The 17,759-nt window shown below is 34.8% G+C and overlaps 2 protein-coding genes across 2 annotated transcripts; one reads left to right on the top strand and one right to left on the bottom strand.

Moving 5' to 3' along the window:
• Positions 1-1,867: 1,867 nt before the first annotated feature.
• SPPL3 (SIGNAL PEPTIDE PEPTIDASE-LIKE 3) lies at positions 1,868-12,868 on the top strand. Its single transcript, XM_021962747.2, has 14 exons — positions 1,868-2,260; positions 2,486-2,644; positions 2,821-2,932; positions 4,205-4,324; positions 6,695-6,852; positions 7,200-7,376; positions 8,323-8,357; positions 8,468-8,624; positions 9,211-9,264; positions 9,359-9,451; positions 10,910-11,049; positions 12,097-12,167; positions 12,328-12,411; positions 12,508-12,868. The coding sequence occupies exons 1-14, from the start codon at positions 2,126-2,128 to the stop codon at positions 12,627-12,629; spliced, it is 1,617 nt and encodes a 538-aa protein (XP_021818439.2). The 5' UTR covers positions 1,868-2,125; the 3' UTR covers positions 12,630-12,868.
• A 3,622-nt stretch (positions 12,869-16,490) lies between these two features.
• Positions 16,491-17,116, bottom strand: LOC110748298 (putative lipid-transfer protein DIR1). The gene has a single exon (XM_021948291.2). The coding sequence runs from the start codon at positions 17,042-17,044 to the stop codon at positions 16,721-16,723; it is 324 nt and encodes a 107-aa protein (XP_021803983.1). The 5' UTR covers positions 17,045-17,116; the 3' UTR covers positions 16,491-16,720.
• Positions 17,117-17,759: the final 643 nt, after the last annotated feature.

The following is a 17,759-nucleotide window of genomic DNA, read 5'->3' as shown; positions in this document are numbered from 1 at the left end:
TTTATAGGAAGTTCGAAGCCTTTTTGTTATATTGTAAAATGACTTTGGATGTGTTTCTAAAGTCTATTTTATATAGGGTTTTTTATATATATTTATTTATTTATAATTTGAGCCCCTATATGGCATAATAGTGAATCCCTCATAATTTTATTAACATGATCCGAACAACAATTGCTTTCTAATTTTCAGAGTACATATTTATTTTGGGCTTTATCACAACCGTCCTTAAGGTGTGAAACTATCATATAGTCCTTTGCTTTTTATTATATATATATTTTTGTCATGAATCACCCTTTCAAGTTAACTTCCATACAACAATTTTGTCCTTGCCGTTGGATATTGTTAAAAAATTTGTGTCATGTGGACTAAAGTTATAATTTTACTAGAAACCTCGACCCCCACGCATGCTAGCCTATGCATGTGCTTATTGTTATAAAAAATATATACAAAATATAGTTTTCCTTTTTCGTAAAGCCAAACACAAAACATTATATTATAAATAATGTTATAATAAATAAATAAGACAGCTTTTAAGGTATAATGAAATTGAAGAAAACAAAATAATAGGTAAGTAAAAGGAAAATAAATAATAAATAAGAAGGTGAGTTTGGTACGGTGAAGCACGTCAAAGACGTTGTCCTAAAGCCTTTGTAGCCTCCCTACGTGCAGGTACTGACGGTCTGCAAGACTCCAAGATACGACCCCTTGTACACAAACTCAAGATCCACTATGAGCACGTTCATAGACGGATATGTGTATCCAAGTCACAAAACCATTGCCAAAATAATAATATAAAGTAGAGAATATATATAGAAGTAGAAAAGGAGAGAATTAGTTTATGATGGTGATTGTGGTATGTGATATTCTAATGGTGTACTGTGTGTGTATCAAATGTGAAGGAGGAGTGACCTTTTATAGGCATCAAAAAACATGTAACTTTCACCAACCATAAAAGTTCACCAACCAAAAAATTAAGGCATTCACCAACCAGAAATAAAACCTGAATATTAAATATTTATAACCCCCACAATAAATAAAATAAAATAGAAAAATAATTAAATAAATAAAATGGTTAAATTTTTAAAATCTTTTAAAATTCCAACACTTATGAGGAATTTACTGTAGGAGGGCATTGGATTTTTTTGTTGTTATAAAAACAAGTATGAAGTGAGAGGGAGAAAGTAAGTGTAAAATTGAGGTTGAATTACTGGAGTACTCTTGGTTTTAAAAAGGAATATAAAATGCTAACGGGACTAACCCAATGAAAAATAGTTTTGATTTGCAAACTAATGATCTTAGGTTCGAACCTCCATAACATCGTGGTACTGTGTGTGTGAAACCCTCCCCTTCTAGACAATTGCTTTTTTTAAAAAAAACAAATATTAAAACTATTTTGTTCAAAAGGACTATAGTTGACATTTTATCCTATTACCAAATAGTATAGATTTTCACTTTACATCCTATTACCATATTTGGAAGTGCTTATGTACGAAGTACATCTGATCATACATGCCTTTATTGAAAAGCGCTTTTGGTAGAAGCACATTGAAATGTTTATCGAAAAATTAAAGTATTTTATGAAGAAAAAAAATTTTAATTTAAAAGTGGTTCTTGAATAAATACCTTTTGGAACCTAAAAATACTTAGAATGTTTTTTGTCAAATATTTTTAGAAGCAATTTAGCCATTTTAAAAGAACCTTCTATAAAATGACATAAAAGCGCTTCCAAAAATGACATAAAAGCAGATTCAAACAGGGCATAAATTTACAGTTGAGAGAGCTTGTGAAAAGTGCATTGGAAAAGGATTGACTTTGGTTCCACTTCTATTACGCGTCGCCTTCTGTCTGGTGTCCGTCTACCGGTCTTCGCATCGCGTCACGTCGTCGGTGGACAAATAAAATTATATATTTATCCATTTCCAGCTTTCTTTTTTTCCTTAGGAGCAGAGAAAAAAGAAGAAAGAAAGAAAAAAAAGAAAGAAAAACCAATAGAAAAAGAAGTAAAAAAAAAAAAAAACTAATTCTCTTCCCTTTCTTCTTTCTCTGTCTCCTCAACATTGGATTGAATCGGTTCATAAATTGAATTACAAATTGGAGGAGTTTGGTTGACTGGTGGTGGTGTCCAATGGCGTCGGGTCTCCTCCGCCTTGTGTTATTGGTATCTCTGATTGCTCTGTCTTTGGCCCGTGGTGGAAACGACATGGTTTTGGACACCGATTCCACCCCCAAAACTCCCTCCTGTAACAACCCTTACCTAATGGTAAGCTCCTTTCATTTTTATATTTTTTGTTTTCAAGAGATTGAGTTCTTAATTTGTTTTTGTTTTTGTTTTTGGAGATTTATTATGATGAAATACATGTTTGTAATCTGAGAATTGAATTACATTGAGTTGGTTTTTCTTTTGTTTTTCTTCTGGAATTCAATTTCATACAGTTATTGTTTTCCTGCTAAAAACCCATTTGTACTGTTTCATCTAATTTCTCAGGCAAAGGTTAGGAATTGGGTTAATGGTCGTGAAGCCGAAACTTTTGAAGGGGCTGGTGCAAAGTTTGGGGCTTTATTGCCTTCTGAAAAAGAAAACGCCGTCAAATTGCCTGTTGTTATCTCCAATCCCTTGAATGGCTGTAACGCATCATCTTCAAAGGTTTCACTTTCATTTTCTTAAATGGAAAGTTTCTCTGTTATCACTTTAGATGTGAATTTAAACACTTTAAATGTAGAAACAAAATGTGCCTTGAGGTTCTGGGATATGATCAAGCATCATTGTCTCATGGAACTCACTGTATTTGGGTGGATACGGCCCCTTTTTCACTCATGCAGTTATCTGGTGCTATTGCCTTGTCTGCCCGTGGCGATTGTGAGTTCTCTGTTAAGGCACAAGTTGCACAGTCTGGAGGTGCTAAAGCGCTGGTGGTGATAAATGACGATGAAGGTTGTAATTCTCAATGCACTTACTCATGTCATCAGCATTTCATCGTTTTGATTAACTAGGGATCATGATTCTTTATTTATTTTAAGGGAGCTGATTTTCCCACTCCTCTTTTGTCCACTTACACTCCTTTTTAAATAAGAAAAATTAGTATGTGTTGGGAGTTGTGAGTAAAACTTGTGCTTGTAGGTATAAAGTTTTCATGCATCACAGAAAAGAGGTGTAGCATAACTTTTAAAATCAGTTGCCAAAGTTGTGCATGAAAGTCCCCTAAGGAAGGGATTATGGCTGGCTTTTTTGGAAATGGGGTTGGCTAGTGGTATTATTGAGGTTAGGGGGAAGGTATTATTTTTATCGGGATTCTTCTTGTAACGAGTTAGGTTTGATGCTTGAATTCATCAATTTCTTATCTTTTAGGTATCTTTAACCATATTTTCATGTCACATACTCTAGGAGTTTTACTCTTTGGTCAAATGCTACTTCTAAGTGAACATTGTTTGACATGTAAATACTTATTTTTGGGAAATCCTGCGTTAACCTCTTCTGAATAGTGATATTTCTGATATGTGCCGACCTTTTCTACCTTCTCTTTTTCTGGTGGTCAGTTGACAATCTAAAGCAGCTAAAAGAAATTTATCAACCTGAAAATTTACTACATAAAATCCGAAAGCTATCATGCAAATGTTAGAATTAGAGCACAATTTTCCTGTTCTGAAATTGAATGAAGAATACTGGATCAGACTGTTACAATATTGGTACTCGATGCTGCTGATGGTGCTGCAAGATGACGTTCCCTTGAGCATTGCTGGCCATTTGATCGTGTTCTGAACACTTTCTTAGCATACTATTTGTTTCTTTACTATATTTACTAAACACCTTGCACACCTGAAGGTAAAAAGTAACTTTTTAAGTATCTGGCGAATAATTAAGTAACTTAGGTACCATAATACAAAGTTTAAATGCCAAATGGAAGCTTAGAAACATGTGTAGGAGTTTTATGCATATTTATTGTTCCTTAGATCTATGTGTTTGATATACTTTCTCCAGAAAATGTTATTTAAATTCTCTTTGAAGTAGCATAAAAAACCTGAAACTGAAATTTTTTTGTGGAAATTGTCTTACTTGAAATAGAACCTTAAGTTTAAATGTAACATCAGACTGAATTTTAGAAAAAAAAAAAAAAGAAAAAAAAGAAAAAAAATGATGGGTAGTACTTGAGTCTAATTCTCTTTTTCCCTTAATACTAAATTCTGACGTTTTCTCCCATTGTTTCAGGTCTTGCCAAGATGGCTTGTCCTGAGAATAGCACTTCTTTGAACATTTCGATTTTTGTTGTGATGATTCCAAAGTCAAATGGAGAAGCTCTCAAGAAATCTATTCAAGATGGAAAGAAAGGTTAATAAGCTTTAGTTATTTATACATTTTTGTCAAATGCTTACTACCTTGAATGCGGTTAATGGTGATATACATAACATAATAGGAAGATGGCATACAGATGTAGGACAGTGAGGGAGGTCTGATTTAGGGCTTTTATAAAGGGTATTTCATAGCAAAAGGGCTTCCTTAATTGCAGCTTTAAAGGGGAAAGATTGATAGGTTTTTCAAGTGTTGGTTGGATTAGGTTTTTAATGTTGGACATATAGGTTCTCTATGAGGCTTATTGTGGCAGGGAATTTGATAGAATTTGCAGAAAATTAAATTGGAAAGTAGAAGACAATACTAGGAAATAAGAAGAACATTAAATTGCTGTGATTTACTTAAGAAGAGAGGATCAAATGTATGCTTGTCTCCAAGATGGTGAGTTATGTTTTGTGTAGGGAAAAGGAGAGAGTGTCAATCATGTTTTTATTCATTGTTCTGTGGCTGTAAAGGTGTGGTCCAATCTGTTCAGGGAAGCAGGTTTGTCGTAAATATGGCCAAAGGGAAGTTACTCTTTGCTAAGTGAAAGGGCTAGGGCTTTGGTGGGGTAAAAAGGGCTAAGGCTCTTTGGAATTTCAGAGCATTAGCCATCATGTGGGTTATCTGAATGGAGAGAAACAAAAGAATTTTGATGATGATAGAGCGGTGGATGTGGAAGAGTTGTGGGAAAGAGTGATTTTTTGGTCATCTCTTTGGGCCTTAAATTTGTCTGCCGTTTTGTTAGATTGGTATGCAGTTTGCAGTTAGCTATTTTCGCTCTTAGTTTCGAGGCTGACCTGCATTGATTTTGTTTTATTTTGTTTTGTGCAGTACAAATGATCTTCTTGTCCATTGCTTTCTAGTTTGAGTTTGTGTTTAATAAAAATTTAGATTTTATGAAAAATAAAAGGAATTAAAGAGGAGCATAACCTAACCATTACATTTAGGATTTCTTAGGCATCAATCTGAAAAATTGTGACTATAGGTACCTATTAGTGAGTTATCTCGTCACTGGATTCTGTTTCCTCGGGTTCATGTTCTGGGGTTTACAGTTTTGTTGGAATTGGAGTGAAAGAGAGTTCCAAGAATATTCAGGTTCGTTGTCTCGTATAAACAAGGTCTCCTTGCATCCAAATCATGTTGTAGAAACATCATGGTCAACCCAGTCTTATGGTAATGTTTATTTGGATATTTTTCCTTCAATCGATTGACAATCAAATGGATCCTATTATTATTTGGAAGGCTGGTATTCCACCTAACTTTCAAATTTTCACTTGGCTGGTGGCTGACATGCTTTAGAGACGGAATGAACTTCTTGTCCATCAGTTGTGTAGTTTGAGTGTATTTGGTACATTTTCTATCTTTTCAAAGAAAAGAAGAAAAAGAAAAAGATTAAGAAGGAAAAAAAACAAAGAAAGATGGACAAACATAACCTAAAGAGAGATTGCATCTAAGGGTTCCTTAGGCATGAGATCTTAAAAGTTGAGAGTATAGGTACCTATGGTCTAAGACAATCTATCACACTGGATAGAAATTATAAGCAATAGGGAAACAGATTCTTTACAACATAGTTCAAACCAAAATACAATGAATACTTTTGCTTGCAACCAATATAGAAACGCAATATACAGCAACAATACTTCCAAGGCGGTGAACTAAAATACTGTGAAATTTAAACTTAGTTCTACAAAACCATTCTAGGACCACAGAGAACATTTTCTTCCATTCTAAAATCAAGATAACATATCTATTTACAGAATTCTAAACTCTATGGGTAAGGTTGACCAACTTAGAGAATTGTATGTATGTATTCAGCATTTATGCATATACCAAGCTAACTTGTTCAATCTATCAAGATGCTCACCATATACGATCTTTAAAAAAAAAATTGTGCATACCAACCTCAGGGAAAAGCATGAGACACAAAACAACTAGTGCACTATGTATGTATCAAAGTGTTCAAGACAAAGAGCCCAAAGACAAGCTACGAGTTTAAAGTTGGACTTGACATGCGTTTGAAGTTGAAAGGGGTTAGTTCAGAGCAAGGGTGGGTCTTTATGTTCAAATGGAATTTGTCAGCTGGAACATTGGAGGTCTAGGGTGGATAAAAAGGAGAGTTATCGAAGAGGTGTTGAACAGGGAGGGGAAGACATAATAGTGCTTCAAGAAACAAAAAAAAGAAGTGATTGGTAGTAGACTCATAGGTAATGTGTTTGAGGGCTGAGGTTTAAAGACTAGGTTAGTTTGTCATAGTGTGTTATGTTAGCGAGGTTTAAAGACTAGGTTAGCTAATGTGATTGTACTTTTCAATTCTCAAGTTTGTTTTATGTGAAAAAATATATGGATAACTCCTGTAACTTATTGCAGTGGAGCTTCTATTATATTCCCCCAAGCGTCCAGTGGTAGACTTTTCAGTTGTGTTCTTGTGGCTAATGGCTGTGGGAACAATAATAGTTGCCTCATTTTGGTCAAAGATTACTGCTCCTGAGATGTCTGATGAGCGCTATAATGAACTGGCGGAAAAGGTTTGGACGGACAAGTCTCAGTTTATTGTCTTTGGCTTTTACAAGAAAAATTGTGTGGTGATCAGGGATGAAGATATCAGTATTGATGGATATTTCGATGTTGGTGACCATCAACGGAAATGATTGATTTAACATTTACTAAAGTTTCATTTAAAACTTCCATGTTTTAAAGCAAATATCCATCATTCTGTTGACGGTCACTAATATTGATATTGAAACCGTAATGTAGTCCATAAATTTTGAGTAACGGCATTCCTGTTATGCCCGATATTTTCATCTTGGCCCCCTTGTTACTTCTATTGCTGGAATTATGGGTAATAGTATTTATATAATCTTTTATTGAATAGGAATCTAATGCTGGAACAGCGAAAGATGATTCTGAGGACGAAGTCATGAATCTTAGCGTGAAGGGTGCTGTGTGTTTTGTCATAACAGCATCCGTTTTTCTGTTGCTTCTATATTTCTTTATGTCTACGTGGTTTGTCTGGGTGCTGATCATACTTTTCTGCATTGGCGGTATTGAGGTACTTTGATAAATTCTGTTGTTTATTTTCTTCTTGATTAAATAAAAGTCTGCTTGACAAGTAGTGGGAATGAACAAAATTGACGATAAACAGAGTTCTTGGCATTTTTGTTCTTGAATTTGAGAATGTTTCTGGTAATGAAATATTTTGGGTGTTGGGAATTAAAGTAGAACTGTGCATTACTATCTGTAGAATACAGAATAATGCACTTTTTTTTGGACAAGATACAACTTTCATTAAGAAAAATGAAATTGTACAAACCAGAGGACAAGATGTCCACTGTCCTAAAATCCTATTAACAACATCAAATAACAACATAAGCAGCATATTATACCAGTCAGAACCATCACAAAAAAAAATCTAGATAACAGCAGCTTTCCACACTGAAAAAGTGGAGAAGAAAGATCTAGCCATAGATGGTGAGGATACTGAGGCTCATAAAGATTACCAGAGCCAAATCCTATCCCCAAACATCTTCAGACTACTCCCCCACAACATCCTGAATGCTTTTGCATTTTATGGAAGGGATGGAGGAAATGTAGAGTATATTGGCTTTACCTGTATTATATCACCTATTGATTCCTTATTTTTCTTTGAAATGTTGAATGGTAACGTTCACCCTTTCTATTTGAGTTCTTAGTTGAGCAGTTATGTCGGCATTTTGTTGCATCCTAGAAAGCTCTTTATGAGAATGGAAAAGACATTTTTTTTTTTGGAACATATTTTTATTGAAAAGCAGGAAAAAGATAAAAAAAAGAAGAAAGAATTAGAGAATAAACTGAGAAAAAAATATTGTGATATACTCTGGTACAAGCACAATATTCTTGGATTGTTCTCTCGAATGTGTTTTATGTGCTACTTTCTGTCATTCTCCTGTATTATTACTTGTTAATCTTCTATCAGTTGACTTGTGTGTCATGTTAGTTGATGTAGCTTTTGTTTTCAGGGAATGCATAATTGTCTATTAAGCCTGATTTTGAGGTACACTCCACATTTATTTCCAGTTTCTGCTAAACCTATCACTAGCTGCAGTGCATGCAATAATTTCTTCCAGTCGGTGTTCCTTAATGTCTCTACTGATTGTTGAGCAGAAAATGGAGAAGTGGTGGACGGAAGACAATAACTTTGCCTCTCCTGGATGAGGTGTCGATTCTCTCACTTGTTGTGCTGGCTTTGTGTGTGGGGTTTGCAGTTTTCTGGGTTGTAACACGACGGGCATCATATTCATGGGTTGGCCAAGATGTTCTTGTAAGTTTCAAGTTTTGATATATGTGTTCTAGGCTAATCCTATTATGCATTCAGCGAAATTACTTGCAGTTGCAGCAATTTGAATTTTTTGAATGCTGAATATTTTGTAAAATAAAGTGGTTGGATGTCCAGACTACTGTGGGTCAGTCTTCTATTCTACCATCTCAGAACATTTCTAATGGCCATACCTGCAAGATAGCTTTTACGTACCACCCCTTTAGTTAAGCTGTTGATGGCAGTCTGAGGCATACTATTGCAAATTTGGATATATGCATTTTTTAAACATTTTTTTTGCTTATACTTTGTGTTAAGATAGTCACCCAAAGTTCTTCTATGAGCCTAAGTTGAGTGGTTTGTGGGTTCCCTATGGACTGCTGATATCTTGGGAAGAAACCTGAAATTTTATGACGTTATGCCATATGGATATGCATCTTTCACAACTTGCCTACCATTTTTAATCTGCGTGTTTTTAGCAACATGTTATTCCTGGTTGTCTACATGGTATGTCAAGGTGTGTTGAAGATGGTTGTAGACCTCCTTCGATCCTTTAATTCACTTCTGCTAGTTAAATATCACTTTTTGACAGGGTATCTGCTTGATGATAACAGTCTTGCAAATTGCTCGATTACCTAATATCAAGGTACCGGTCCTTTTGTCATGTAATTAATGTACCAGTCCTTTTGTCATGTAATTAATAAATCAGTCCTTTGTCTCATAATTCTAACATGTCTCAGGTTGCTACCGTACTACTTTGTTGTGCATTTGTCTACGACATCTTTTGGGTATTCTTGTCACCCTTAATGTTCAAAGATAGCGTCATGGTTGTGGTAAGTTCTGATCTCAGTTTTTCTTCTTTTTCTTGGTTTATTAGATTAAAAGTTGCGTTTGTTTCATGTCAACCATGCAAGCTGTTGTCACAATTTTGGTTTGTGAAAACATTGAGAAGGTAGACCAGTTTATTTTTTTGGAGCCATTTTGCTTATTGGAAGTCAAAGTTGCGATGGCTGGAGAAGTTTTTTTTTTCCCCTAATCATGCTCAATGTTTAAAGCATTCCAAGCTTCAGATAGATTACCTTAGGAGTTCCCATGATTTCTGAAGGATGTTGCAAGCATAAGTTTCTTCATATATTGGTTTGTCCATTCCATAGGTCTTTCTACTTCCAAATTCTAGGATGATTTAACCAAAATAGGCCAGAAATTTTGCCAAAGGAGTCACCAAGCAACATCTTTCTTAGCTATTAACTGATGTTCTTTATTGTTGTACCAACTTTGATGAATCTAGAAGATGCCTGTGTAGCATTTATATACCTTGAACTGGAAAGTGCATAGGTTTTTGTCTGAAATTCATCAATTGAAGTTTTGGGGTGTATTTCTTTTGTTTATCATACTGTTGAGGCTTATTGTATTATAAAATGATTCTACAATTGTTTTGCATCAGAGGTGAGTATTATAAGGGGAAAAATTATATACTTAGCTTCTTTATGGTCATCATTATCAAGGATATTCACTTTAGCATAATTCATCTTGACATCAATCTTATGTGTAGGGTTTTGACATCCATTTTATTTTATTCTTTTACCTAACATATTGTAATGAAATTTGCAATAGCAATCATACTAGTGTTGTATTTCTAAAAATCTTAGCAGCAGTCTAGGTGGTGGCCCAATGTTAAGGCGTAAATATTTTTAATTATCTAACCTGACGTTGGTTGTATCCATCGGTTCACCAGGCCAGTAGCCTGGTCATTGGGCGATGTGGCAGAGTATAGATTTGACAAGTTTGGACTAGTTGATTTTGTCTTTACATATATAAAGCATATGCACATGCACATATATTTCTACACATAATAAAAACATTGCTTATATGATCATATCATGGTAATTCCACCCCACCCCCACCCCCCCCCCCCCCCCCCCCCAACCAGGAAAATACTTGCTCTGGTTCACATCCATGTTACGTCATAAATACTTAACAAGAAAATTGATTGGGTATCCTATTGATTCCTATTACAATTTATTTTCTCTTTTGGATGGTTGGTACAATTTTTTTTTGTTTTTGTTATTTCAGTAAACTCTTGTTCATGCAAGTCTCCATGAATCAATGCCTGACATCTTATGCTTCTGATGCCCATTTCGAGTAAACTCTTGTTCATGCATGTCTAACGCTTGTGCCTTTACATGATATACATTGTCGGGCAATTGATTCAAGGGTGCCCGATGGGCTTGACCGTAGTATTAGCTTTGATACATTACTGCTTTTATTAAATCCTCATATTTTTCTTATAGGTTGCTAAAGGTGACAGTAGTGGTGAAGGCCTACCAATGCTCTTGAGAATCCCTCGCTTTTTTGACCCCTGGGGTGGTCAGAACATGCTTGGTTTTGGGGACGTTCTGTTTCCGGGTTTGCTTATTGTATTTTCTTACAGGTACTGATTTCTGTCCCAATCAACTTTCTACTTGTAAATAGCAAATCAAAGAACATTTTTCGGGTTTTCTTTTTAGTTAAATTAGATATAGGTCCCTATTAACACATTTTCTTTTTGGAAAGAGTACAATATATCCTTTTTTGATTAAGTCCTTGAGCTAGTTGACTAATTGGAAAAAGTCCTTAGTTAAATGTGATTCTCTCTGGTTAAAATGAGATTTTTATCATTATATAGAATAAGTTCCCAAAATCCCCATACCAAGTATAACAGTTATATCTGTGAGTGCGAAACATTATAATGATATGTAGGGTGATGTGTTTGTGAAAGAGATACATAAACCTTGGTCTTCTTAAAATATCTCAAAAAATGCTTTAGTTTTATGAAAAAAGAGATGTAAAATGAAAGTTATGATATTTTAAAGTCATATAAAAAGTGAATGGGCCTTTTTGAACATCTCTTCAGTTTCTTTAAAATCCCCCGCCTTTAACCTTGTGATCCAGTTGATTTGACAACAGCTCCTGTTCCTCCCTAGCCCCTTCCACTTCAAAAGAGACACCAACTTTGCACAATTCCGCCACCCATGTAGACCCACCAAATTCGCCCCTGAATTACCTGAAACCATCACCATACTTTTAAGACCTTCCTCACCAGCCCCCAAGTCCAGATCTGCTTCACCGAAACCAAACTCCTCGTCCTCATCTGAGTCTCCAAGAATCGAGTCCCTTTTTGATGCAGAACATGCTCTCCAATTGTTGTCTTTTTTACTTCCTGACTTTTATTTTTAATTCTCCTATTGAACCCCAAAGTTGTCGGGGCGTAAAACCCACAAAATGACTAACATGGTTGTTTTGTGAATGCATGCTGAGCTTATGTGTTAAACTTTGTTAGATGGCCTCATTAATTATAATTAAATAGATAAAATTAACGAGGTCACCTAACAAACTGTTTCTTTCAATTTCTTTTTTCTTTTTAATTTGAAAATTTTGTGTGTAAGCTTTTAATCTATCTTTCCTAATTTTAAATCTTGTCTGGGCTTGGCTGTCTCAGGTTTGACAAAGAAAATAAGAAGCGTGGAATTAGTGGATATTTCCTTTGGTTGGTAATTGGCTATGGAATCGGTGAGTGCTGGTGCAACATATATCTGTTTCATGTTATACACTTTTTCTTCATGTATTGGCAGTTTATTAATTTCATTTATTTTTAATAGCTGGCTTCCACTTGACCAAACTATGCATGTTCATCTTTTCTTCATACTAATGGATGTAATTCTTGTTCCAGGACTTGGTTTTACGTACCTGGGTTTATATCTCATGAACGGAAATGGTCAGCCTGCACTCCTATATCTTGTTCCATGTACACTAGGTAATGTCAAGGAGTTTTTCATTTTTTGGCCAATAGAATTTCAGATGTTTTACTTTGTCTTCTATTCCTTCCTGCTTATCCTGCTCTGGTCGTCAGGTGTTACGGTGTTTTTGGGACTGATAAGGCGTGAGCTAAAACAACTTTGGGATTATGGCACGGAGCCAGAGGTATCGCGAAGTACCATTGAGCCTGCTGTAGAAGGCACTAGATCAGTCTGACTGCCACATCTGTTCATATGATTGGAGTTGATGCTGATCTTCATAAAGCTTATGGTGTAAAGAGATTCATTGGTTTCTTTTGTACAAGAATACGTGCTCAACATGTGCAGAGAATACAGTGGTAAAGGGCAGTGCCGGCTTATAACATTTCAAGTATATCACTTTGCCATTTGCTGTACTCATGTATATATATTATCGTTTTTTTAATTTAATGGCCAAGACTCAGTTATTCCTAGTAATTTCTTTCTGAATTTAGATATAATCCTTGTCTTTGCAATCCTTATTTTTCAATCCAAGTTCTTTATGAAATCTAAGTGTTCTTCCTAGTAAAACCCCAAAAACATTATTATTACTTATAGATTTTTAATAAGTGACAGGAATTAGAAACCAAGAATTTTCTAAAGGATGATTCGGATCCACACTGGAATATACTCCTCACACTATATTATTACCAAATCGATAGACAATAATCTCCAAATTAAGAGACAAGCATGGCCAAACTGATATTGAGTAATTACCAAAGCGACAAACAATATTGCAAATTGATAAAAACTTATAATCACCCATTATCCATTATTCACTATTCACTAAATATTGTTTCGTGAATGAAGGTTCATAGTAGAGACTGTTCATTAATTGAAATTATAATATGGTGGGAAAGAAAAATAATGGAAATGGCAAAGAGTAAAAAACAACAAACGACGACTCAAAGATGGCAAATAGTCGTGAAACCAGCTTTTTTTTTTTATAACTATTTGTTAGTGTTAAATGACTTATCTAGTCCATTAAGTATATTATATATAACTAAGTAAATGAGATTCCTTGTAAATGTTTTATGTAGGAAAATCAACGGGATGAAATGAAGCAACAAAAATTGATCAAGAAGGTGAATACCAAGGTGATAAAATGGGTCCAACACCTAGAAATATTTATATGTCCATTCACGCTTTATTGAGAATGAATTAAACTTTTTTTTTTTGGGTTTAAATCTTTGTTCCTCAGACCAAGAAAGAAATTGCGGCTATATGGAAAAAGCTGGATATGTTAATCAAAAAGCAGAATATGAATACCTAAAAATGGTTATGCTAGCATGTCGAAGAAGATTTTTTTGAAGATAGGCACGCGGTGTAGTCTATATAGTTTTATGTGATGAGAAAAAAAAAATGTCATTGTGGAAATGGGTTTTGGGTCGTTATTGGCAATGCAGTGCGACAAGTTATATTGTTCAATGTGTCGATTTCTGGTAGACAAGCTTGATCCTTTCGAATCATCAATCGCTCTACATGAAAAATGCACTTGGGATATCCGTGGATGTTTTTGTAATTTATAAGATTTAGGTTCTAGTGACGTTATGATATTCCACTTCCCCATCGTTGTAATATTAGTCGTTATTGTAGTAAACACATCTTTTTACTTGAAATAAGACCCCATTTGCATTTTTAACGTCCACCATTTTCAATTCATTGTAATTGAGATCCTTAGAAATATAAATAGAAGATTACCATATTATGGATTAGAGTTTACCATGACATGGTAAAACATATGCATAAACTTATGAATAGGCACATAAATCTTGTAATTTATAAGATTTAGGTTATAGTGTACAACATTATGGTATTCCACTTCCCCAACGTTGTAATATTAGTCATTATTGTAGTAAACACGTGTTTTTACTTGAAATAAGACCTCATTTACATCTTTAATGTCCACTATTTCCAATTCATTGTAATTTGGATCCTTAAAAGTATAAATGGAAGATTACCATATTATGGATTAGAGTTTACTATGGCATGGTAAGCCATATGCATAAACTTATAAATAGGCACATAAATCTTGTAATTTATAAGATTTAGGTTCTAATGTACAACGTTATAGTATTCCACTTCCCCAACATCAAGGATGCAGGTAATGTTTAGTTCCAACAGGTTGTATCCTCTTGTGATTCAAAACTAGTGAGACAGTCACTCCCGTCGCTTGTGTAACTCTTTTTGCACTTACTCGTATCATTAAGATTGCGGTTTGGACAGGATGTTTTGTTGTGACCAATACCTTTGCACTCTCCGCATTGCGGGGCTCTTTTGCCTGTTGTTCCAGTTATCCATTGCCTGAAAATGGAATGTATTGCAAAACCTCACTCACTGTTTGGCAATTGTACAAAACAAACACACCAATCTGACTATAGTAATTTCATTGTCCAAATATAAAAGCGTGGAATGTATCTGTCAATTGCATAAACAAACATAGCAAATTAACTATAGTAATTTCATTGTGAAAATGCAATGTATTTGCTAATTGCACAATGGAAAGGCAAATGCCCCTTTATGATCTGGTAATTGGTAACAAAATCAACATAAAATCGTCACTTTTATTGCATATCCATTTAGCAATTGATAAGTATCGCTTTGGCAATTGATGGGTATCGATTTGGTATAGAGATTTGGCAATTACTGAAAAAGACTTTTTTTGGGTTGAAAATGCTTTCATTAATATTCAAAGAGGAAGCAATACAAAGACATGGGCTAAAAAAGGCCCCGGCCATAAAAACGAGTAAACAAAGGGAGAGGATCATCTATAACCAAGGCCGCACACATGAAAACAGATTAAAAGTATCAAACCAAACTAAACAACATAAATTTTCATTCCACTCACTAAAAAATAAATAAATATTTATAGTATGCAAATAAACTAAGAGATTTGAGATTTCCAAACCTTGAGAGTTGATGTAGTAAGAAAATTGCCCTCTTCAAATCCCAATACTTCTTTGTTAATATGCGAATAAGCAAAGAAATACTTTTAATAGAAGGTAAAAATAATCTCCTTTATGAAATTCAACACAACCCTTCAATCCTTGTTTAATCTTTACCAATGTGGGAGACAATTTCGCATTCTTTCACAGTTTGGCTACTCATCTAAGAGCCACCACCATGTGAACTATGTACTTGCCCTCTCAATAGCGCCAGTGCAATGACAACGCCAATGAAACGAGTTCTAATGGAGAAGAAGAGGAGCCAAGATAGAGTTTGAATGGAGAATAATAACTGCCAAGAGTGTTTATACGTTTTTTTTTTTGGTTATAGCGTGGTTTTTTTTTAATACCAAATATATTTTAATTTTAACCTACAATAACAAGTTTTTAGGTTACCCCAAATTGAATGGTGTAGATTTATTTATTTTTTTTCTCAATCCAATGGTCTATATCCTTTGGTATATCTATACACCAAAAGACTCTAGAATTTTCCTTCCCTTAATTAATATGTATATGTATATAAGCAATATATGAATTCCCAAGGGAAAAATTTTAGGTAAGTTAATTGATTACTACTAGTCATGATATAAAGACAGGTTACGTATACCTAAAAGACAAGACATGAAGTGTGCTTATTACATAAGAAAGACAACACAAAGATGTGTGACTTATAATTCACGCAGATAAAAAACACAAGGCAAAAAATGATTGGTAGAAAGGGGTTTGCTTTATTTTTAATACAAGTAAAACACACGACTTCAACCGCAAATTTTTATTTATTTTATTTTTAATACAAGTGATTGGGGGAGAGGGGTTTACACAAATATTCATTGGGTGCTTCGGGGTTTCTAATCTCCGCCTACATGAGTGGAAGTGGAAGAGCCCAACCAACTGAAAAATGTTGATATGCTAATCTCATGGATCCATTTGAGGAAAAAAATTATGAGTTGCACACCTAGTTAATGAACCTCTTAGTAGTGAACCAAAAAATTATACGACGGCTCCAAATTGAAAACTAGTACAAAAAATGGACTGCAATCTAATTATCGCTATCATTGACATCGAAAAAAAAAGAACTTGCACTCCTTTATAAGAGAGAAATTCCAGGCAACTACTTATATAGTGAAAACCAAGGTTTATATTATAGTGCTATTGTATTACATATTCCATATATCCAACAACATCGTAGCAAATTGCAAGAAACCATAAGCTACGTACAACGACAGTGAAACACAGTTATTCAACTCAAAACGCTTAATTATATAGCAAACATCATTATCCAATGTGATTACATGATTAATCACATCTTAATCACGTTATCACGTTGTTTATTAAACCACACTGTCTAGCAATTGGCAGGATGAGGAAGCCTGCACTTGGCAGGAAGCTGGAGGGCAAGGTTAGGGTCAATCCCTAGAGAAGGCAAGAGGTTGGAGTTCTTGTAGGAGCAAAGGCAGCCCATGTCGGCATGCGACAGCGCCGAGCAGCAGGCGGTTGTAGGCGGCGCCGGGTTCGGGGCGGTCACAGCTGGCCTGCAAGTCATCAAACCATTCATAGAGACATTGCATATGTTCTGAGCATCACAAACCTGAACAAAACCACCATTGCTTGCAAGTGCAACCAAAACCAAAGCCACAACAACTAGGAGCTTTTGATGAAAACCCTTCATGATCAAATACTGATTCTCTTTTACTTCTTTGGCGTGTGTGTGTGGATTTTAGGAGCTCCTAGTTGGTGGGTTTTATAGGGAAACCAAAGGATTATATTGGTGGGTTTTTATTTATTTATTGACAATAAAAAGAGCATTGGTGGGAGGGATAGGGAAGGAATGGGGCCATGCATGCAGCCCGTGAACCGAGAAATTGGCCATGCTGTAGAGTCACGGGATCAACATCTGTGATGGAGATAAGTCTTCAAGTAGTCCAACGCAATCTTTTGTCTGGATATCATTTGGTTTTATATTTTTAATCTACTTGCTCTTATTTTTATTCTTTTCTTCTTCGCTTGGTCAATAGATTTCATTGATTTTATAGAACACAATTGGATGTCAAAACGGTTTCCGATTTGTCTAATTTTTTGCAAAAATGATCTATGAATGTAGACTTAAAAAACAGTTGATTTGAATCATTGAAAAAATATTTGTAGAGAACCCCGAAAGGTGTCTCTCAAATAAAATTATTTAAAGAATCCTTCAATAAAAAGTAACTACATATACATATATATATTTACTTTCTTGACAAGAAAGGGTTATGACTTTTTTTTCTTGGCAGTTGGCCTACCGGCTGTCAATCTTGTTTGTTTTTGTAATTTGCCAAACTAATTAAAAATATATAATTTGTACGACATTATCTGATGAGTTCCAATATTATCTTTTCGGTGTGAAA

Source organism: Prunus avium, chromosome 1 (genome assembly GCF_965620075.1).
Source record: "Prunus avium chromosome 1, drPruAviu1.hap1.1, whole genome shotgun sequence".
In the NCBI taxonomy this organism is placed as follows: Eukaryota; Viridiplantae; Streptophyta; class Magnoliopsida; order Rosales; family Rosaceae; genus Prunus; species Prunus avium.
Note: the sequence above shows the minus strand (reverse complement) of the source record. Positions and strands in the feature narration are given on the sequence as shown.

Excerpts from the sequence above, each read along its gene's own strand:
- LOC110748298 (XM_021948291.2), bottom strand. The coding sequence starts at position 17,044 with ATGAAGGGTTTTCATCAAAAGCTCCTAGTTGTTGTGGCTTTGGTTTTG.
- SPPL3 (XM_021962747.2), top strand. The coding sequence starts at position 2,126 with ATGGCGTCGGGTCTCCTCCGCCTTGTGTTATTGGTATCTCTGATTGCT. Across the intron at positions 4,325-6,694 it reads TATTCAAGATGGAAAGAAAG|TGGAGCTTCTATTATATTCC; the intron begins GTTAATAAGCTT and ends AACTTATTGCAG. Across the intron at positions 12,412-12,507 it reads TCTTGTTCCATGTACACTAG|GTGTTACGGTGTTTTTGGGA; the intron begins GTAATGTCAAGG and ends TCTGGTCGTCAG.